The 21,372-nt window shown below is 58.3% G+C and overlaps 1 protein-coding gene across 2 annotated transcripts; it reads right to left on the bottom strand.

The window, feature by feature from the left end:
- Positions 1-1,791: 1,791 nt before the first annotated feature.
- Positions 1,792-21,015, bottom strand: GGA1 (golgi associated, gamma adaptin ear containing, ARF binding protein 1). Of its 2 annotated transcripts, none has more exons than XM_081310160.1 (17): positions 20,847-21,015; positions 17,037-17,121; positions 15,193-15,268; positions 14,606-14,704; positions 13,578-13,701; positions 12,889-12,989; positions 12,174-12,254; positions 9,952-10,092; positions 9,793-9,874; positions 8,617-8,724; positions 7,590-7,742; positions 4,949-5,013; positions 4,436-4,608; positions 3,886-4,073; positions 3,078-3,247; positions 2,749-2,859; positions 1,792-2,664 (listed from the first exon to the last, which is right to left on the bottom strand). In XM_081310160.1, exons 1-17 carry the CDS (start codon positions 20,887-20,889, stop codon positions 2,554-2,556), a joined length of 1,911 nt encoding a protein of 636 aa, XP_081166286.1. In that variant the 5' UTR covers positions 20,890-21,015; the 3' UTR covers positions 1,792-2,553. The 2 variants fall into 2 exon arrangements, with proteins under 2 accessions (XP_081166286.1, XP_081166287.1); XM_081310161.1 differs by lacking the exon at positions 20,847-21,015 and adding an exon at positions 19,508-19,526.
- Between the last annotated feature and the right edge of the window lie 357 nt (positions 21,016-21,372).

Below are 21,372 nucleotides of genomic sequence, written 5' to 3'. Positions count from 1 at the left end.
CTCCAGAGGACCACAGTCAGGGCTGACAGAGACTGGAGGAGCAGGCTCTGGGGCCGGGAGTGCTGTGCGCCTGGTGGCCAGCTCCTCTCTAGACTGTTGGTGCAGACTCCAGGCCCTGCATGTGTGACCTCCGGAGCTGGCCCAAGCCTCAGTTCCTGTCTTCCCAGGGGAGTTGAGACTTCATGGAGGGGCTGCAGGTGTGGCCTCAGGCCAGGCTGGCCTCCTGGGTCCTGCGCCCTGGCTATGAGGCTGCGGAGACTGAGGGAGCGGGGGAGGGCTCCCATTGCTCTTGGCGTCTGAACAGGTGAGTGGTATGCCGTGGTTACCAAGACTAACTGCTGCCCTGGCCTAACGGTGGCCGGAGTGTGGCTTCCATGTCGGGAAGTCCCATGGTCTTGGCATGGTGGTGGGGGTCACCCTTCAGGAGAAGAGCTGCTTCCCCTGAGCACCCTGCCCAGCCCAACTCCAGGCCTGCCTGAAGCCACACAGGGCCTTCCAGGCAGTGGGGACAAGAGCGCCTCTTCTGGTCAGAACCTGCTGGGACCCTCAGACTGCTATTAGCCCATGTCCTGCCCTGCCCCACCCCTAGGGTGCCAGCGTGAGCTGAGGACCGGGCCTGCCTTGCACCGGGGCACCCCAACAAGACTGGCCTGGTGGGCAGCAATGGTGGACAAGGACAGGAGGGCAGAGGGTCTGAGGTTGAAGGGATTCCCTGTCCCTTAACTGCCTGGGTCCTTTGACTCAGGGACTCTTCTGAAGGGCCTTTAGGCCCAGTGGGTCCCTCCCACCTTTTCAAACAAGAGACCTCAAGGCCAGAAAGGGAAGCACGTCCAGTAGTCACACGGCAGGCCAGCACCAGCACGGCAGCTGGAACCAGCCCCGACTCTAAGCCCACCATGCTGTCTCCAAGCCAACCTGAAGCCCTTCAGGGACAGTAGGACAGTATGCTTGAGATGTGACCCTGAGACTCCAGGTGGGCACCTTCCAACTGCAGCTACTTTGGAGGTGTCGTAGCATTCAGGGAAGGGGAGTAGGATGAGATCACACGGCCCTGTTCAGGTGGGACACAGGCATGAGTCACACTGTGGAGATCTGATAGGGAAGAGGCCCCAGTGGGGACGTGTCTCCTGTCACCCTGCACCACCAGCGTGGACCTGGCTGTTCTGTGGACAGGGCTCAGCAGCCAAGTTCAGACCAGGAAAACACTGGATTCGACAAAGTAAAACTGGTTTCTTAAATGTGGGACCTCCCAGGTCCTTAGGGAGTGTCTGCTGAGAGGTGGTGGCCAGCCTCCCCTTCACAAGAGAACCCTGGCTCAGGATGGCACGCGGGGTTGGGGCCTCCTCACCGCGTGACCTCTGCCTGCTCCGGGTTTGCACCCTGGCCCCCTGGGTGGGGGTAAGCCGCAGCTGGGGACGGCCTCCTGCTGGGGTTCCAGGCCCATCTCTGCACAGGCCATGCTGGGGGCCTAGGGGTGTGGGGCTCAGGGTCCCTCCAGGGCCGTGTGGCCCTGTGAGCTGAGCTCAGGAGGAGGAAGTGCTGAGGGCAGTCCCCCCTTCACATCGGACCCCCCCACTACAGGCTCCCAGCAGCCCCGCCCCCCACCGCTGGGTGGGACGCTCTGGTGGCTCAGCAGCCACAGGCCCCTGAGCAGGGCCTCTTCTGGGCAAGGGGGGGTGGGGGGGATGATGACACCATGGCTGACCTCCCAAGATGGTGACAGAGTTTCACAGGCAGCCCCAGGACCCCTCCTCTCTCTATCAGCCTCAGAAGGGCCAAGACAGCGGCTGGTCCAGGAACAAGGACGTTTTATTTTCATAAATACTCGCACCCCCGCCCCCGCCGCCTCCACTGCTGACCGTGGACAGATGGGTGGACAGGCGTGAGGCGCCCCAGGAGGCCCGGCAGAGACGAATGAGAGCTCCGGGAGCCCTGCCTGGGCCACCCTCTGGCCTCACCAGGGCTCTCACAGTCCCTCTAGAGACCTTGAAGTGAAGAGAGGCCCCCAGGAGGCAGGGCCTGGGTTGCGGCCACTGGCTACTCCGAAAGAAAAGCAAAGGAGCCAAACCACACAGCAGAGTGCAAACAGTGGGGGCACGGGTGTCCCCCAGTCACTGGGTTCCTATGAGGAGGCCTGGCTGGTCCCCAGCTCCAGCTTGACCTCCCGTTTATGGCTGGGCCCTCCCATAAGGCATGAGACAGGTGGGGAAGACCCCACCTGGGCTGGGGTCAGGGCTGGGCCCGATGGCCAGGCTCCTTCCCTTAGACCCAAGTCCTTCCATGGCTGGGCAGCCCCTCCCTGCTCCAGGACCCCACCAGTTTTGGGGGACCCTGGTAGTGCGAACCCAGGCCCAACCTCCCGCTGGGTTTGGCTCAGCAGGTGGGGAGGCAAAGCAGGAGGGGAAGAGTCACTTGGGGCCACAGGGTGGGGAGAGAAGCACCAGGCCAGGGGCACGTGGCCACGGAGAACAGAGGGTGTCCTGGGCCACCACAGCCTCTCCCCAGGCTGGACAGCAACTGGCCCCGTCCTCTCCTTTCCCCAGCCCCTCTGTTCTAGAGGCTGCCCCAGGTCTCAGGTGGGGGGAACTGGTCCACGTCGCCCATCTCGCTGTAGGTCTGGTCGCCCATGGTGAAGATGAGCTTGTAGCGCAGGCGGACCTTCTCCTGGGCAGATGGCGAAGGCAGAGGGTTAGGGGAGGAGAGGTGGCCCCCGCCCACAGCCCCGCCCGGCTCAGCTGGGCCCTTCACCTTCTGGGGGTTGGCGAGGAGCAGGACCTGAGTGATGGCTGAGGGGTGGACAACGGGGTTGAACGCCGGCAGCTCCGTGCCTGAGGGGGGCTGCAGCTTCACCTTCATGACCTGTGGCAGGAGGGCAGACGGCACAGCTAGCCCCGGTCACCTCCCATGGCCCGAGGAACCAGGCCAGCTCCCCCCTGAGGGACTCTGTCCTTTGGCTCCCTTTTACCCCCAGCTCCCCAGCAAAGAAGGGAGACCCTGTCCCTGCCTGTCCTCAGGCAGTGGGCTCCCCAGCCCAGCCCTGCCTTGAGGAGGGGTGCCCGTCCGCCCTGCAGCGTCACCTTGGGCACTGCTGACTGGAACACGATGTTGCGGATGGGCTGGGGGGCAGTGCTGAGCATGGATACCACCACCACCAACACGTCAGCTCGCCCAGGCAGCGGGTCGCGGGCAAAGTGGAAGAGGACACGGAAGCCATGCTGGTCATACACGGTCACGGGCAAGATGCTGCCTGTGGAGAGAAGGGGGGACAATGGGCTCCCCAGTGGGCGAACTCCTCACCCAGCCTGCCTCCGCCGGGGCAGCAGTGCGCCTGGTCCACAGACAGGGGCAGGACGCCCCTGCAGCAGAGCCCTGTGGCTCTCAGGCTGGGGTGAAGGGCTGTGCTGAGTTTGGGTCACACACTCACTGTGACCCCGCTAATCCCCTTCTCTGAGCTGTCTTCCTACTGGTAAGACAGGGACATGGAGGGCGTGATACCCTGGGTCACAGTGAGCTCATGGAGACGGCCAGAAGGAGAGGACAGCTAGCCCTCGTGTCTGCTCAGGGCCTGGTGCTGGGCAGTGGTCTCCAAGTGCTCCTGGGGGACATGTCCCAGGCTTAAACCTGCATTTTTATTACAGTTTGGTTTCATAATCTTGGGGCCCAAACCTTTGTATCCCGATTCCTGCCTTCCTGGGGAGCCGGGCCAGGGTCTGCCTCCCAGGAGCCCCGGCTGCAGGACCTGGGCTCACGCAGCAGCTTTGCAACTGCTCTGGGCTCCAGGAGGAACGGCCTGCTCAGTGCTCCCCACTGAGGTGGCCAGTGGCAGGGCCCAGGGGGCAGCCACTGACCTGGCCAGGCCTCCCCCTCCCACCCTGCCCCACTCACTGGGTTTGATGGACTCCAGGGGCACAGTGATGTTGGCCAGTGAGAGCTCAGTGGGCAGGGGCTGCTGTGGAGGCCCAGGGGGCTCTGGGGACACGGCGTGGAGGAGGCTGGCGGCACTGGGGCTGGGTGAGCTGCTCTTATTCTGTAGGTCCCGGAGTGTGAGTCGGGGGGCTGGCTGCTGCTTCTCCCTTATTGGGGAACAGTGTGTTAAAAGTGACTCTTTGGTGGTCAGGAGATCAGGGGACTAGGAAAGGCTGGGCTTCCTGGCCCATCCCCACACATCACTCTCTCCCCGGCTTCCGGAAACCTCGCCAGTAGAATGGCCAGCTCCTGTTCCCCCCGGCACCCCCCCCACCTGCCCACTTTAGCTCTGTGTCCTTCCTATTGCTGGGGACTTCTGGGGACATGTGAGTGGGCACAGATTCTCTCCATAAACCCCACTCTGGAACCTTCACTGAGCCTGCTTTGGTCACTCTGGGAACGGCGAGCCTTCCTGCCAGGCTCGCGCAGGCCCAGAACAGCTGGTCTGCGCGGAAGGAGGCTCCCTCACCACCGCACTTGCTGGGCCTCTGGGGGCAGTGACTGCTGCAGGAGGGTCTTCCCCAGGAGGTCCAGGTCATCCAGGCCGCTGCTGGCCGGCTGGGGCATCTGTCCTGGTGGCCGGATGTCCGTGCTGGGGACCTGGGCTGAAGTAGGGGCTGGAGGCTCAGCACCGTCTGAGGACTGTGGGGCAAAAAAAGCGGTTGGAGGGGCTCCTGAGGAGGGGACAGGGTCCCGGCCCTGTCGTGAGGTTGAGTGGCTGGGAACTCCACATTCCAGATACTTCAAAGTCACCCTCCAGGGACCCCAAGACTGGGCTACCGCCCCAAGGGAGAGCCAAGGCTAGGACCTGGGTGTGACGTGGCCAACAGCGAGGACAGGACAAACTGCTTTTCTCTTCCCTGGGTGTGCCACCAGGGAGCCCAAGATCCCTTCACTGTCACCCTCAGGCTGCTCCTCCCTGTCCCCCTGCCCCACTGCCCCAGGGGCTGGGATAAGTGGGGCTGTTCCAGGCCCCTCCTACCTGGAAGCTGTTCCATCCAGCACCGTCCAAGCTGGGGCCTGTAGGGGGTGTGGGGTCACTCAGGCCTGAGGAAGGACAGGAAAAGAAGGGGCTGGACTGGGCACACAGGGGTGAGGGGTGAGAGGCCTGGGCATGGCTGCTGATCTGGGGTTCCCCAACCCCCGTTTCTGAGAAGCTTGGCTCGGAAGGGAGAACCCGCACTTTCAGAGGGAACTAGTGGTGGACAGAAATAGTGAAGTCCCAGAAGCCCATTTTGTAGCCACATGTGCTTCTCTTCTCAGCAGGGCCACTGTGAAGCCGACTCAAGGACACAAGTCAGGACTTCCCCTTACGTTCCTCAGCTGGTGGCTGAGGGGGGTGCTGGGGTGGTGGTGAGGGGAAGAGACTCCTAACCACACAGGTCCAGGCAAGCAGGGGTCAGCACTGTCCTCCTGCCTGATAGCTGATTCAAGGGGTGTCGTCTGAGCAGCCTGAGCAAGCACTGTGGCGGCTAAGCCTCAGTGTCCCCATGTATCCCCTGGCATAGGTCAATAAGGCCAACTGACTGGTGTCCAGGAGCACTGGGCCCTCTGGATGGCTCTAGGGACTGGCCTGCTGGTCAGCAGGAGGTCACTAACTAGCCTGACCTCCACCTGGAACACCCCCAGCCTCGCTCACTCTGGGGTTTGATCTAGAAAAGATATGTGACCCTGCTTCCAGCAATTTCTGAGTGAGGTAGGTCCAAACAGAAGTGCCCTCTGGCAGGCAGAGGAGAGGGCTCCAAGAAGCTGGGACTGTTGGTCTCCAGCCAGTACAGACCTTTGAGACCAGAGGTAACAGTGTCACTATTGACATCTGCTGTGCCCAGAGTGTGGGCACTTTGGAAGTGCTGGCACACACCTGCCATCCCAGTGACTTGGGAGGGTAAGGCAGGAAGATTTTAAGTTTGAGGTCAGCTTCAGCAACTTAGCACGACCATGTCTCAAGGTATTAAAAAAAAAAAAGTGGGTCTTGCTTAATCCTCAAATGACCTTAAAAGGTAGGTGTGAATTCTTTAAGGGATGAAGGGTTAAGTCACCTGCCCCAGGTCACACAGTTGGAAAAGTGACAGAATCCAGACTTGATCAGGCAATCTGATTGCTGGTGTCTGTAGGCAGCTCTGTCACTTGGCCTCCCTGGGTCTCACCTTTGAACTGAGGCCACAGCAGCGGCTCTCACACCTGAGAGATCGCTTGAGCAGGCCAGAATGCCCTGACGGACAGGAGCCCTGACCACCACCCACCCCTCCTGCCCCAGGGAGCAGTCAGGACCAGACTCCCCTTCCCGTCCCCAGGGCTGGGCTGTGAGCCGCCTGCACTTCTGGTTCCTGTCCCACACTCTGCCCCCGAGAAGAAACCAGAGGAAGCTGGAGGCACAGAGCTCTGCGGAAGCCACTGGGGGACAGGAAACGCCAAGCAGCACACCTTGCTCGCGTGCGCGGGCTGCTCTGCCACAGGGACAGAGTCCTGTCATCGTTCCCCTGTCCTCCGCTGCCTGGCCCAGCTCTGCCAGGCACAAGCAACCTGCATGAGCGTCCTTGCCACAGGTCACCCCGGGCTCTGGATGGGTCATAGCCAGCCTCTTAGGCAGGTGCTCGCGGGGAGACCACAGTCTGCACTGCCCTTTTCTTTTTTTCTTTTTTAAAATTTTTCATTATTATCTCTCACAAGTTTTTGTAAGTCACTGTCCTTTTCTTAAACGGAACAAAGGAGAGCAGTGGAGCCCGCTTCACCCCCAGAGCCCTTCCCGCTGACTCATCTGCACAACAGGGACCCGAGCAGCACCTGCATCCCACGTGCATCCCAGGGTGCTCGGAGGCTTGTCCGGGACACAACGCGGCACTGGGCGCTGTGCTGCAGGAACACTCCAGAACACCAGGCAGACCTGCCACCCAGGCAGCTGTCGCTCGTGAGAGAGAAGATGCTGGGATGGCACCCGGCACATGCCCAGCGTGTGCTCTGAGCTGCAGCCCTGGCTCCAGGTTCAGTTTCTACTCAAGAACTGGCTCAGGAAAATGCAGCGTGGCTCTTGGCTTCCAAGCCATGGCTTTCCCACATACCCCCACATACTCCTTGACGGGGCCCTGGCACCCCTTTTCTTGACCTCAGTGGCTATCACGAGGAGAATGTTATTCATGCCTCTTCTAGGCTCCCGGGTGGGGCTGCTGCACCCAGAGGGGTTTGAGACTGGAAAACAGCTTTGCTGGCTGAGCCACCTGCTTCTCCCGCGGGGAGCCTGGTCCTCTGCCACACTCCAGTGCCAGCAGCCTGGCCCAGGACTACCATGGGTCACACAGCACCTTGAGTGCCCGTAGCTCCTGGCTCCCGAGAAGGGAAGTCCCTGAGCCTTCCTGCAGGTGCTGAGCCTGGGTGTGGCTGCTCATCAGGGCTCCTGAGGCTGGCCAGCCTCGCCCTTTGACTGTGTGACGTCACTCCTAACTTCCTTGAGCCTTGGCTTCCTCAGCCAAGGCCTTCCGCCCACCTCACGCCCTCACCAGATCCACCTCTGGAGTGCAGAATGCTGGTGCCCAGCGAGCTGCAAGGTGTGCCCTGGGGATCATGCCCCAGCACATGCCCACTGCCAGGGCCTCCCCTCCCTCCTCCAGGGCTGGCTCCACCCTCACCTAGAGACATGAGCTCATCATCCAGCAGAGAAACTGAGGTGCTGAGCTGCTCGGGGCTGGTCTGGTCCGAAGGGTGGGGGGGCATGGCTGGGTAGGTGGTGCCCGTGGGTGGGAGATCCAGGCCTGACAGGTCCAGCAGGGCCGAGGTGCTCCCTGGGTGGGAAAGGAGAGTTGGGCCAGTCCTAGGTGGACGCTTGGCCCTTGGAGCGTGGGGGCTGAAGGCTAGCGACACCCATCCTCCCACCCTTAGAATGGCTTCCTGCTGCCCCTCCATGGCCACACCAGCCCAGCTGGAATCAGCTCATAGGCCCTCCTTAGCACACAGTGGTACTTCTGTTTAGAACTCAGTCACGCCTCACTTAACAACAGGGACACGTTCTGGGAGATATCATCACTGGTGTGAACACCACAGAGTGTACTCATGTAAACCAGGTAGCAAACAATGCTACGATGTCATAAGGTGACACAATCTTATGGGACCACCACTGAATGTGTGACTGGTCACTAACAAAACCCTCACTCGGCAGGATGTGCCCGTGTTTCCTTTTCTCCCATGGTACCGCTCCCCATCCCTGAGCCCTGCTGGCACTCTGCCGCTTCTGTGGTGCCCCTGCCACCCAACAGGGCCAACTCGAGTCCTGCACCATCCCAGGCTGCGGTTTCACCCTGGTGTGAGCTGAGTCCGTTGTCTTCTCGTGCCTGATCCTCCCTCCTGCTTTCTGTGGTTAAATCAGGCCTTGGGGGTGTCACTCAGCCCACAGAGCAGGTGCCTGATTCACCAAGTGGAAGAAAGGCCTCCTTCTCCTGTCTGTTCTCGCCCAGTGCCCGCTCCCGCCCGCTCCCTGACGTCCCCCCAGCTGCAGCCTCGCACAGACGTAGTCCAGGCTTCTCCCCTGGGGCTTCCCCATCTTAAGGGGCCAGGGTCACCTTGGCAGTCATGTCAACAGCTTTGGGACCAGGGTGCCTCCTTCCACTCTGTGCCTCCAGCCTGGAGGGTCCCTTCCCAGCTCTCCTGCCACCTCCTCACCAGGGATGGGGCCGGCGGCCGCATCGCCGTTGACCTCCTCGCCCCGCACCAGCTGCTTGTACAGGTTGATCACCTGGGTGAGGTTGTCGTTGGCCTGCAGGATTTCCGCTGGAAGAGGCAGGAGGGGAGATGCCGGGCTAAAGGAACGTGGGGCCTCGGGTGGGCGAGGGGAGCACTCACAGCCCCCAGCCCCAGGCAGTGGGGTCGGGGGTCCTGTCTCGACTACTCAGGCCCAGGCCCCTGCTCTCTCCACCTCGCACCCCACCTCAGGCTCCCTCCACGCTGCCTGCTACCCGAGAGTCCCAGGAACACTCCTACCTCCAGATGTCCACACTGGCTCTGCGTGGGACGCCTCAGGCCTCGGTGGCCTTGGCCCTAGTGCCTTCAGGTCTTCCACCAGAGGCAACTCAGGGGTCCTCCCCTACCCACCCCTCGTCTCCTGCCTCCTTCCTCCAAGCAGCCACCACTGCCTGACAAGCTGCCTGACAAGCAGGGCATGAGTCCTGGCCATCACTGCTTCCCTTCATTAGGCCACAGCGCCTCGAGCAGACGCTGGGCAACTTCCACATGGCTGTACCCCAAGGGCCGGAGTGCCTGGGACAGACTAGGTCCTCACACTATGGCCTCTTTGGGCGCCAGAGCTAAAGCAACCTGGGCATTGAGGATCCTCATGGGAGAAGCCAGGTGCCTGGCGAGACAGGCGCTCCGGGGGCTGTGCCATAGCACCAGGGGAGAAGACACCACCGACCACTGCCCAGGGGCTCTGGCTGATATGCAGGCAGAGGACAAGGAAAAGAAACTACTGTGTGGCCCTGCAGAGGCCACCAGGCTCAGTTCTGTAACTGCTAGGGCTTCAAAATTCAATCTGAGTTTCCAGCTCAATCTCAGCAGCGGGACTGTCTACCCCTCGCTGAGCCCAGCTGTGAAAAGGAGACAATGTGCAGCTTGTGGGCAGTAAATGAGATGTCTGTGAGGGGCCTAGCTCACAGGGTCTCTTAAGGACACGGCAGTAGCCCTGCTCTCTGCCTCCTCCTTCCTCAAGGTGGAGACACCACAGTCAGGATGGAGGAGGAGGCCCCCTGGTGGCGGCTGCTTCCAGCTGCCCTTGTCTGGCAGGACCTGGACAAGGTCGGGCAAGAGGCTCAGGGATGGGGCTGCACCTGACCCCAGGCTCACCTAGGGCCTCATCATTGTCTTCTGTGTCACTGGCCAGTCGGAAGAGTGTGGGCCGCATCCGCTCACAGCGCTGGTACAGCTCCTGGGGACAGCAGGGTAGGGGTGTCAGGGTGGACATGGGCTTTGGAAAAGTCTGGGAGTGGGGAGGGGCGGACATACCTTCATGAGGTCCTCGCTGCTGCCGGACGCCGTGCCGCCCTGGCTGTGGCTCATCACCATCTCCGTCAGGAGTTTCACGTTGTTGTTCACCTCCTCGATGGCATTCACCCGCTTGGAGATCTTCTCCATCCGCTTCTGGTCCTGGGAAGCAGCAGCAACACCCCGAAAGCCTGTGTCAGGCCCAGTGGGAGCCAGGCACTGCCCAGCCCACCCCAGAAAGTGTGCACTGGAGTCTGGCAGAGGGGTGGCTAGCGTGCCATCTGCTCCAGGTGGGGCCTGCTACACCTTACAGAACCCAACACTCGGGACAGGGTGCTGTGGCCCAGGAAGCCCCCTGCAGTCACTTCCTTCCCTTCTGACAGCGCCCCCTGGGCCCAGGCCTCTGCACAAACTCATCAGAGTCTCCAGAGAGAGCCCAGGAATCCAGTGTCTCATGCTCTCACCAGGTGCTTCTGAAGGACCAGGGCCTCAGAGCCACACCTGTGGTTCCAAGCAACCCCCGCCCCTCCTTGTGTTTGTTTCTTGAAACCAGGTTCCTGTACTCGACAGCGAAGGGGGTCAGTCACGGCCACCGAACCACCCTAGAAGTGAGTGCAGTGCCCTTGCCAGTGTCAGTGGGTGGTGCCGAGTTTGCGAGCTCTTGGCCTTTAAGGGTGGCTGTAGAGCTGGGCACAGTGGCACTACCTCTAATCTCAGTTACTTGGGAGGCTGAGGCAGGAGGACAGCAAGTTTAAGTCCAGTCTCAGCAACTTGGTGAGACTCTGTCTCACAATAAAATAAAAAGAGCCGAGACGTAGCTCAGTGGAAGAGCACCCCTGGGTTCAATCCCCAATAACACCCCCCACTGAAAAAAGAAAACAAAAACAAAACCAGAGCTAGTGCAGGAAGCAAGTTGCCTGCTTACTGTGCAAGTACCTCCCTTGCAGGGCAAAGGTGGACACACGGCTCAGTCCTTCAAGATGACCCGAGGTCCTGCCCTCTGAGCCTCTGGGCACACACTTTCCAGAGCCTGTGCAGGGTCCCCAAAGGATCCCTTGGCAGAATCCATCTAAGACCTGAGCTTAAGCCTGGCCACCTGCCCAGACCAGACTCCCTTCCCAGGAAGTAGGAACCAGCAGCTTCTTTTTTTTTTTTTTTTTTTTTTTTTTTTAGAATTTTTAATATTTATTTTTTAGTTCTCGGCGGACACAACATCTCTGTTGGTATGTGGTGCTGAGGATCGAACCGGGGCCGCACGCATGCCAGGCGAGCGCGCTACCACCTGAGCCACATCCCCAGCCCCAACCAGCAGCTTCTGTGGAGACCAAACTTAAAAAATTAACTGTGAAGTGGCTGCTATCAGTGGGGAAGTGGGAGACTTCATGCGAACATCCAGGTTTCTGGGGGAGGGAGAAGGGGAGAAAGGGAGCTAACACTGGGGGCTGAAATGGAGAAAACTGTTATGTGCACTGAGGATATGAAAAAATGAACCCCACTATTATGTGTAACTATAGTGCACTAAAAAAAAAAAAGAAAATCCAGATTTCAGGATTTTCTGGTGATCTGGTGATCCAGTCACGGGGGGCTGCTGCTGGATGAGCGCTGTAGACCCCGGGGGACAGGGTCGTCTCCTCCTGCCCCAGCAGAGTCTGCCTCAGAGCCCTTCACTTTTTTTTTTTTTGGTGATACTGGGGATTGAATCCAGGGTCTCGAGAATGTTAGGCAAGTGACCTGAGTTACATCCCGGCCCTCTTTAAATTTTTTTGTTTTGAGATAGGGTTTCTCTGAATTGCCTCAGTTGGCCTAGAACTTGTCATCCCCTTGAGTAGCTGGATTATAATGACACACCACCACAGCAGGCTGACCCTTAACCTTTTCGTTTTAGTTGTCGATGGACCTTTATGTTATTTATTTACTTATATGTGGTGCTGAGAGTTGAACCCAGTTACTCACACAGGCCAGGCAAGCCCTCTACCACTGAGCCACACCCCCAGCTCTCAAGAATTTCTGATGTTTTTGGAATGGGCACCGGTTTTGCAGAAGTCCGTCCAGGGCAGGTTGTGTCGAACCACGGGGAAATTCTTCCTTCCACATGTTGAGCCCCTAGTGACAGCCCTTTGCTGAGACAACCCTCTACCTGGGTCACTGCAGGTCCCCTGTCTGTGCACACACAGTCCCAGTTCAGTGGCCCAGCTCCACCCTCCCGCCCTGGCTCCTCCCTGGGCTCTGGGCCCAGCTGTCACCTCCTGCACCATCTCCTTGATGAGCTTGTTGGCTGCCCGGAGGTCCTCGGGGTGGGAGCTCTTCAGCAGGCGGGCCAGCATCTGAGGAGACAGGCATGTAACTGTGAGGCCAGCACTAGGCCGAGGGCCACAGTCCAGCTCCCCGTCTCCCGGTGTGGGACCTGGGCAATGGCTAAAGCTCTCTGAGATGGTGAGAACTGACCGATACCTGATGGGTGACCATAAAGACTACTGAGGCCCTGCACACAGAGCCTGGCAGAGGCAGGTCCTCAACAGACAGAGCTCCTTCTGCTACTCGGGCTTTCTGAGAACCTTTCTAGGAGGAGGTGGAAGACTCAACAGTGGTGGCCTCTGGGGCTGGGGAGAGAGCAGCGTTGACTCCCACCTCCATGTTACAGTCCTTGGTTTAATATTCTTCCTCTGCTGCTAAATTTCTTATCCACAAGTGCATGCTTCTTTAACAAAAAGCTAATAAATTGTTAATAAAAGGTATAAATATATGTAACTCCTCAAACCAATCCCAAGGACAACTCCTGTGTTTATCAAATGCAGGGACACTGTATGGGAAGTAGTCAACACGCAGTGCCTGTCACCCTCTATAGTGACTATGCTCAGCAGAAGCCTCTGCTCCAAAGGCCAAAGCCTAGGCAGCCAGGAGACAGAAATCCCTGGCCCAACCAGCCGAGGTGCCACATGATTCTCCCTGCAGTCTCACCTTGGACTTCTCTTCATCTTCGAAGATCACGTTCTTGGGCCGTGGAGGGGGGAGGGGAAAGATGGCATCCTCGGGAAGCTTGGGGTCCGACTTCACAATCCCTGGGGTAGATGGAGTCAGAAGGCTGTCAGCAGATCCCAGCCCCCAGGGCAGGGTGAGATGGGAAGGTACAGGACAGAGGCCAAAGCTGGTCTCTCTAGCACACTGGTTCTTGACTTTCGGGGGCTGGGGTCTACCCCGGACCTACCATACTGAACAGCAAAAAAAGAGGGTTTGGCCATCCATTGTTTAAGGCCACTCTCTGAGGAGAAGAGACCCAACGCTACCTTTTCTCCACCCAGGCTGTGCTCCAGAAAAGCCACAGAAAGGTCCCACTGACTGATTTTTTTTTTTTTTTTTTGGTACCAGAAATTGAACCCATGGGTGCTTAACCACTGAGCCACATCCTTTTAATTTTTTTTTGAGACAGATTCTTGCTAAATTGCTTAGGGCTTTGCTAAATTGCTGAGGCTGACTTTGAATTTACAATCATGTCTCAGCCTCCCGAGCCACTGGGGTATAGGCGTGTGCCACTGCATGTGCTGGCTTTATATTTTTGAGAAAGTAAAGTTTCCGATCTTGCAGGCCCAGAAGCCCCTGAAACTGCTGGAGGGGGAGGGCTGCTGGTCCCCACACTCTCTGGGCCTCACCCTGCTTCTTCAGCATCTGGTAGGCCTCTGCGATCTTCACTTCCTCGGGCAGGCCGACCGTCCAGCTGTAGAGCAGCTCCAAGATCTTGTTCTTCACCTTCTCGGACGTCCTGGAGCCCAGGTACTTAAAGGACACGAGGAGGAGATGCTTTGACACTGCCTGGCCCCCTTCACTGCAAGCCCAGCCTGGACCAGCTGCCTCCCAGGATTCCCTCGGGAGCCTTTGGACTCTGGGGTCCTCACACCCTCGCCACACTAGGCTGGTGTAGACTGACCTCACCTCCCAGCTCTGCCACCTACTGGATGTGTCAGCTCCCTGTGACTCAGTTTCCCCCACGGAGGCGTGGCTGGAGAGCCAACGCAGGAAAACCAGAGCCCAGGGCCTTCTCACAGCTCATGGATGACTTAACCTTGAGATCTCAAGGAGGAGGAGCCAGACGCTCCCAGGCTGACCAGGAAGCAGCAGTGTGGCACTCTGGGCCCCGCAAACAAGTTCCAACAGCAAACAGGCTGGCAGAGGGGCTCTACCTCCAGAGCCGTCTTGTGGGAGGAGGGCGGGGACCACCCACATTATATAGAAGCTCTGATCAAAGGACGGGTCTGAGCAAGGAATGGTAAAGCAGGTGGGCTCTCACCCCACTGAACATGTCCATGACCTTTGGGGGAGGACTCCTCAGGCTGAAGGCCAGAAGCTGAGGTGTGTCATAGGCCAGGTAGGGTGCCATGGCCAGGCCTGCAGGGAGTAATCTCGAGGCCAGGGCAGCCTGAATAGGACAAGCCATTCCTTGGGACCAGCTCTCCCTGAGGACCGAGCAGCTCCACAGCTGCCTGCCTGCGGTCAGCCGAAAGTGTTCTTAGACGCTCCAAGCTACTGGACTCGGATGGGAGGGGCCGTGGGAAAGAACCTGTGCCTCTACTGGGTACAAGTTCCATAGGGGCTGAGGGGTTCGCCGGGGGGCCTGTCTGGGCGTCTTCCTTCTGTGGCCCTCGTCGGACACAGCATGTGTAGCTCAGGCTGGGGCACCCACCTTGGGAGACACGACTTTGATGAGCTCGTTCAGGAAGCGGAACTTGCCCACCTCATCGTGGAACCTCTTGCCGCAGCTCTTCATGCAGGTCTCCAGCACCTGGGCGGGACGGGGGTGAGGGCCCAGCGGAGGCGGTGTCTCCCACACTCCCACAGGGCCCATGAGGCCAGGGTGAGCACTCGTGAGGACCAAGATTCTATGGCTCAGAGGCGTCTGACTGGTCAGACCGGCTAGGGATGTGGCCATGGGCTGTACAGTGACCGGTCGCCCCACCTGCAGCACTGCAGTGACCCCCTTCACCACAGGGGCCACCTCCCAGCATCACTTGGACACAATTTTGCTAATTTTTTTCTTTGTTAAAACTTAAGTTGGCATTATCTATTTTGGCACTATTCTAAACTACAACTGTGAAATCAGGATTAAACCTCACACATATTAATACATAATTATTAAAATAAAAAAAAGCTTCCTCTCCCCCACCTACAACTCCCCTGAACTCTTAAGTAGAGCCGATGGACCCTCAGTCTGGCCTTCCCTGGTGCCATCACCTGGCTGGGGACAGACGGTACCCTCTGTCCCCTTCTCACCGTCAGGGCCTGGATGGCCTCCCACTCTTGTGGGGACTGGATCTTGTGGGCCAGCAGCCGGGTGGCAAGTGGAGGCCTGGGTGGGAGAAACAACACAGAGCCAGGGTTGCCATAAAGCCCAGTCACCCCAGGGGAGGGAAAGGGCAGCCCACTAGGAGTTCAGCACTTTGTGGCTTCTGCAGGGATACGCAAAGGCCCACTCTGGATCAGATGGGGAGCTGGGTGGTGGCAGGGCAGGGCCAGGCAGGCCCTAAAGGAAGCTGAGCCTTTGGCTGGTTTTAAGAAATACAATTGGTGGGCTGGGGATGTGGCTCAAGTGGTAGCGCGCTAGCCTGGCATGCATGCGGCCCAGGTTCGATCCTCAGCACCACATACAAACAAAGATGTTGTGTCCACCGAAAACTTAAAAAAATAAATATTAAAAAATTCTCTCTTTTTTTTTTTTTTTTTAAAGAGAGAGTGAGAGAGGAGAGAGAGAGGATTTTTAATATTTATTTTTTTTTAGTTCTCGGCGGACACAACATCTTTGTTGGTATGTGGTGCTGAGGATCGAACCCGGGCCGCACGCATGCCAGGCGAGCGCGCTACCGCTGAGCCACATCCCCAGCCCTCTCTCTTTTTTTTTAAATTTTTTTTTTAGTTGTAGATGGACACACACCTTTATTTATTTATTTATTTATTTATTTTTATGTGGTGCTGAGGATAGAACCCAGGGCCTCACACATGCCAGGCAAGTGCTCTACCGCTGAGCCACAACCCCAGCCCTCTTTCTCTCTCTTAAAAAAAAAAAAAGAAAGAAAGAAATACAATTGGTCTTGTCCCCTGCTTGTTGCAGAGACAAGCCTGGACAGAGGAGCAGAGCCTTCTCAGGGCCCATCTGGGAGTGACCCATGAATGATGTGCCAGGAGTGACAGGTGCAGTTCCCTGGGGACTCAAGATGGCAGGGGACTTCCTGCCGGGAAAATCAGAGCAGCTTCATGGTGGAGGAGGTGACAATGTCAACCAGATCACAAAAGATCACTGCTGGAGTCAGTGCAGGAGGATCCCACACTTTTTTTGTGGGAGGCGGGTACTGGGGATTGAACTTGGGGGCACCCAGCTACTGAGCCACACCCCCAGCCCTATTTTGTATTTTATTTGGGGACAGGGCCTCACTGAGTTGCTTAGCACCTCGCTTTTGCTGAGGCTGGCTTTGAACTCGGGATCTTCCTGCCTCAGCCTCCTAAGCCACTGGGATTACAGGCATGGGCCATCACGCTCGGCTGAGGATCCCACATTTAAGGCCAGCCTCAGTAACTTAGCAAAATCCTGTTGTCAAAATGAAATTTTTAAAAAGCCTGGGGATATAGCTCGGTGGTAAAGGGTCCCTGGTCTTAATCCCCAGTACCACAAAAAAGAATGCCCCCCCCCCAGCCCCTGCCAACAGCTAAGCTCAGGCAGCCCAAGAATGTGTGTCCTGACAGGCACGCCAGGTGGCTCTACGAGGTGGGTATGGTTCTTCCTTGAGCAAAAAGTCTGCTGGGAGCATGTGGCTCTCCTGGCAGGGCCCCCAACAAATCCACCAGCGGGGGTTGGGGTGGGCAGGCCCAGTGCCCTTGCCTCCCAATCACATCTTGGGGCCAACTGCTCATCCCCTGAGCCTCAGGGTCTTAACCTATAACATGGGCCCCACAAGGCACAACTCAGAATGACACACAAGTAGCCCTGGACTCAAAGACCCACTACTGTTGCTAACTGGGAAGCGCTCCATCCAGTGAGGAGGCAGGTCCTTTCACCCATGGCCAGGCAGGTGCACGCTGCAAGTACAGAGTGTTCTGAGGAGTATGAAGAGAGGGCCACCTACCCCTCAAAGTCCTCGTTGAGCTGCTCACAGAAGCCGTTGATGCTGGCCCAGTTCAGCTCCTTGTTCAGGGGGTTTGTGGCTCTGTCTGCAGGAGGAGAGGAGCATCAGAGTAGCCAGGCAGAGGGGCCCCTGCTCCCCGACCCCATGCTGGGAGCAGGAGGGACTTGACAAGCACACAGCAGTGGCCTCGCTTCACTTCCTGCCCAGAGAGTCCCAAGACCTGTGCGCCCACGCTCCAAGCTCCAATCCGGTAGGTGAACAGGTAAGGACCTGGGCAGGCCTCCGCTCAGCTTCCCACCACTGGGCCCCACTCTTAGAGGCTCTGCCCAGGGTCACTTTCCTCCTCCTATCTCCTCTTCCTTACAGTTGTACCCCTGCCACACCAACTTCAGCTCTGCTGATTCTGCTTCTGGAATTTATGCTCAGAAAAGATCCAGAAGTAAGAGGTGGGGAAGCCACGGTCCCACTCTCAAGGAGCTGAGTGGCCAGGCAGTGGGCCAAGAGAAGCTAGGTTCTGTCACTGGCAGAGGGAGGCAAAGGAGCCATGGGGCCCAGATGAGGAGGCAGGGCATTTGGGGGACAGGGAAAGCTGTCTGGAAGATGAAGCACTCAGCAGGGACTGGAAGGAGTCACCTGAGCTGGGGGCCGGCCTGTGACCAGTTCACAGTCAGAAGATGCAGAGCTGAGCACAGGAGGGTGTGAGGCCCTTGGAAAGGAAAGCGGGTTTTGTTTTTATGCTGGCCCTTCTCTGGGATGTGGCTCAGTGCCACCTCCTCCAGGCAGTCCTCCTGAGCTCTCCACTGCCCAGGTAGCAGTGTGGGGTGAGTTCTTTCTCTGTGTCCTCTGAATTGCAGACCCAAGCCTGCTATCATCCTGTGTCACAGCCGCTGTGTACACCCCTCTCCCCTCAGCCAGTGGAAAATGCACCATGAATGAGGGGTCAGCTGTGAGCACGCGGGGTGAGGTCATCTACAGAAAGGGGATGGGAATTGAGACCAGACACTTGTCCCTTGACCCCAGCATTGTTTAAGAAACAAAGTAGGTCATAACTTCCCTGAACCTCCAACTCCCCACTTGTAAAGTCAGAATGAAACAGGGACTAATTTCAGATGACAAAATGCTTTGTGCATGGCAAGGCCCTGGGAAGCTGGAGGGGGACCCTCGCTCCTCACAGCCCATCTCTGAGCTTCACCTGTTCCCAGCCAGTTCTGCCCACATCTGGACACTGAGCTGGGTGTGAAGGGAACAGAGCCCAGGAGGTGGGACACAGAAGGATCTATAGAGCAAGAAGTTGGGGACCCAGCATGTGGTGCCTGTCCCAGGGCCCTATGCTGTGGCAGGGGGCCAGAGCCTGGGGTCCCAGTGCCTGAGAGCCATCCACTCAGGGCATATTTATTCAGTAAGCCTGGGGTGCTGCACCTAGTGCAGCAAACAAGATCAAACGCTTGCCTCCTGTGGCCAATGGCCCAGCAAGAGGAACAAAATGCTAAGACTAACAGACAAACACAGGATACTGCATACTGTCTGTTGCAAGGTAATGTAAAGAGCAAAAGGTGGCGTACAAGACGCTGGGGGTGGCCATTCCCTGGGACTGCTCAGAGAAGATGGGCTGAATCAAGTGAAGCACTTTCTTCCTAGGTCTAAGTTTCTGTCTCAGGAGCCCAGCAGGACCTCCCATTCCCTCAATGGAACAGAAAACCTTGCTGAACCCCTGGAAATACCAGGAATTTGCCCTCCCCTATATACTCCACCTCCCAGGCCCCCAACATGGCCAAAGGCTGGGGAACACCAGTCAGAAGGAGGGAGGCCCTGTCCACTTGATGACACTCAGCTGGGGGTGGGGTGGGCAAAATAGGAAGTCTCCTAAAGTGTCAAGGACATGTGAGCCTGAATAAGGACACTATCACTGATCCTAGAAACAACTTGTGGAGGAACCGTGGGTCTTACAGGCCATCGGCTCTCCCCTTCATCTGGCTTAAAGTCCAAGAAGACCTGACCCACTGCCCTGGCCCTCTCAACTCTATCTGGGCAAGACCTTCCCTGGCAGGCAGCAGGGGAGAGCGCCTTGGGAGAAGAGAGAGGGAGGGTTTCACAACAGGGTGCAACTCCACCCTGTCACTCCAAGGTGGTGACAATATCATCATCTACCTCCAACCACCACTAAGGAAAAGCTCAAAATTTTGCTAGGATTCAAAGGGAAAGAAAAAGACAAAACAATCTCAGCCCTAATTTATCCAGAACTAGTCAAACCCAGGTGTCCCCAACTTCTGCCTGTTTCTGAACTCTGGCCTCTCTGAAAATTCCCACTGTTGCTAAATCTGTCCCCCCAGCTGAGCCCCCAACCCACCATGCAGGGATGGTGCATGCCAGGCCAGGCTCTACCCCTGAGCTACACCTGAGACTGTTGTGCATCACTCAGACTTAAAAATTGTCTTGGGGCTGGGGTGGTGGCTCAGTGGTAGAGCGCTCACCTAGTACGTGCGAGGCCCTGGGTTCGATCCTCAGCACCACATAAAAATAAAGAAATAAAATAAAGGTATTGACAACTACAACTAAAAAATAAATATTTTAAAAAAGAACTTAAAAAGTTTTCAATCAGCCTGAAATCAGTCAGCCAGGGCCCAACCCAACCCTCCGAGTTGCTGCTGAGACCTGGACACTTGTAGCATTCTGGAACAGTCAATGGCCTCTGAGTGCCTCCTTTTTACCCACCACATTCCCCACACTGGCCAGACTGATTGACACATCCCTGGGGATGGCGTGGTTCCAAGGCCAACTCAGAGTTCAACTCTGCTCAAGAATGGCTTAAAAGGGGCTGGTCACGACCCCAAACCACCCTGCAAAGCTCCCTGGTATGTCGGGGCCCAAGAGGCTTCCCTGTAGACCTGGCCCAGACAAGGGGTCAAAGGAGGAAAAGCCTTAGAAGAGAGCTGTCACTAGACCAGTGAGAAGCAAATCATGGCTTCGGAGGGCAGAGTCTAGGAGGGGGATAGTGAGGGCTGAGGATCCTCAGCATTGCAGGACAGGCAGCTCAGCTGGAGGGCGTGGGGGTTCAGAAGCCTGAGCAGGACGCTGTCTCTGGGGACAGACTGGGAAAAGGTGCAGAGGCCTTTGGAGGAAGCTCGGCAAGAGCTGGGAAAGCAATCGTGGACGGAGATGCAGAGTAAGAGGACCGGGCTGGGGGTAGTGACAGCGAACTTGGATTTACTTATGGAGCCTGGGACCGGACCCTCCAAGCATGTAGGTCTTGGGGGTGCCTCACGGTGGGGACCGCGGGGGAATCCTGACTATCCCCATCTGGACGGGAAAAGAGCAAATCTGAGAGTAGTTGCAGGATCCAGGATGGACAGGAGGGTACCGCTCCACCCAGGGCCCTAGAGTGAAAGGGGCCTGAGAAGGGTGCGTCCTTTCGGGGTCTGAGATGCAGCCCTGGGGACCGCTCCTTCGCTCCCTCCCTGGGCCCAAGCGAAAACTCGGGGGCCTGCTTTTCGGCGGAGCAGCCCGGGCCTGAGGGGGCTGAAGGCTGCCCTCCGGGACGGGGGTTCGCGCGCAGCTCACTCCCGCCCGGCTCGGGGTCAAGGCCCCAGCTTGGGTGGGTGGGCGGTGCCAGCTGCCACCGCGCGGCGGCGCAGCCCGCGGGGTCTTCCCGCAGGTCAGGGTCGGAGGGGCCGACTCGGGACACCGCCCCTCCCGAGCCGGGGGCGGGGCGTGAGGAGGGGGCGCCGCGTACCCCGCCCCCGCCGGGAAGGGGCCTGCCTCGCGCCCCCGGTTCCGGTTCCGGTCCGGCCCGCGCCCCTCCCGGACACTCACTGATTCGCGCCTCCAGAGTCTCCGGCTCCATCGCTGGCTCCATCCGCCACGGGCCCCCGGCTCGGCACCGCCCCCCGCCCCCCGCAGCTCTCGCGGGACCTCCTCGGCACCGCCCTCTGTCGATTAAAGGGGCAGCGTCCGCTGCAACGCGCTGGAGCGGCGCGCAGGAGCGCTGGGCACCATAGAGAAGCGAACGAGCTCGCCCAGAGCGTCACCCGCTCGTCCAACCCCTCCTCCAGACGGGGAGGCGGTGCTGGGAAGGATCCGCCGCCTGCCTTCCCGTTCCCGGTGTTCAGGCGGGAGAGGAAGCGGAGAGACGGGGTGCTGAGGGCAACACCATGGAAACCCTACGGGACGCTCTAACTCGTTCTGCGTCACGGAGATACTTGTGACCGCTTCCGGAAGGGCGCTCCGGGGCCATGTTTCTGAGGGGCTCTGAGGTCACTTCCGGAGCCCTAGGGGTACTTCCGTTTAGACGTGAAGTTGGGAGGGTAGCCTTAAAAGGGCAATAACCCATATTGGCCGC

The sequence above is a fragment of the Spermophilus citellus genome (genome assembly GCF_964194105.1).
Source record: "Spermophilus citellus genome assembly, chromosome: 10".
In the NCBI taxonomy this organism is placed as follows: domain Eukaryota; kingdom Metazoa; phylum Chordata; class Mammalia; order Rodentia; family Sciuridae; genus Spermophilus; species Spermophilus citellus.
This window is presented reverse-complemented; position numbering and strand designations above follow the sequence as displayed.

Excerpts from the sequence above, each read along its gene's own strand:
- GGA1 (XM_081310160.1), bottom strand. The coding sequence starts at position 20,889 with ATGGAGCCAGCGATGGAGCCGGAGACTCTGGAGGCGCGAATCA. Across the intron at positions 12,990-13,577 it reads CCAGATGCTGAAGAAGCAGG|GGATTGTGAAGTCGGACCCC; the intron begins GTGAGGCCCAGA and ends CATCTACCCCAG. Across the intron at positions 12,255-12,888 it reads AAGATGAAGAGAAGTCCAAG|ATGCTGGCCCGCCTGCTGAA; the intron begins GTGAGACTGCAG and ends CTGTCTCCTCAG.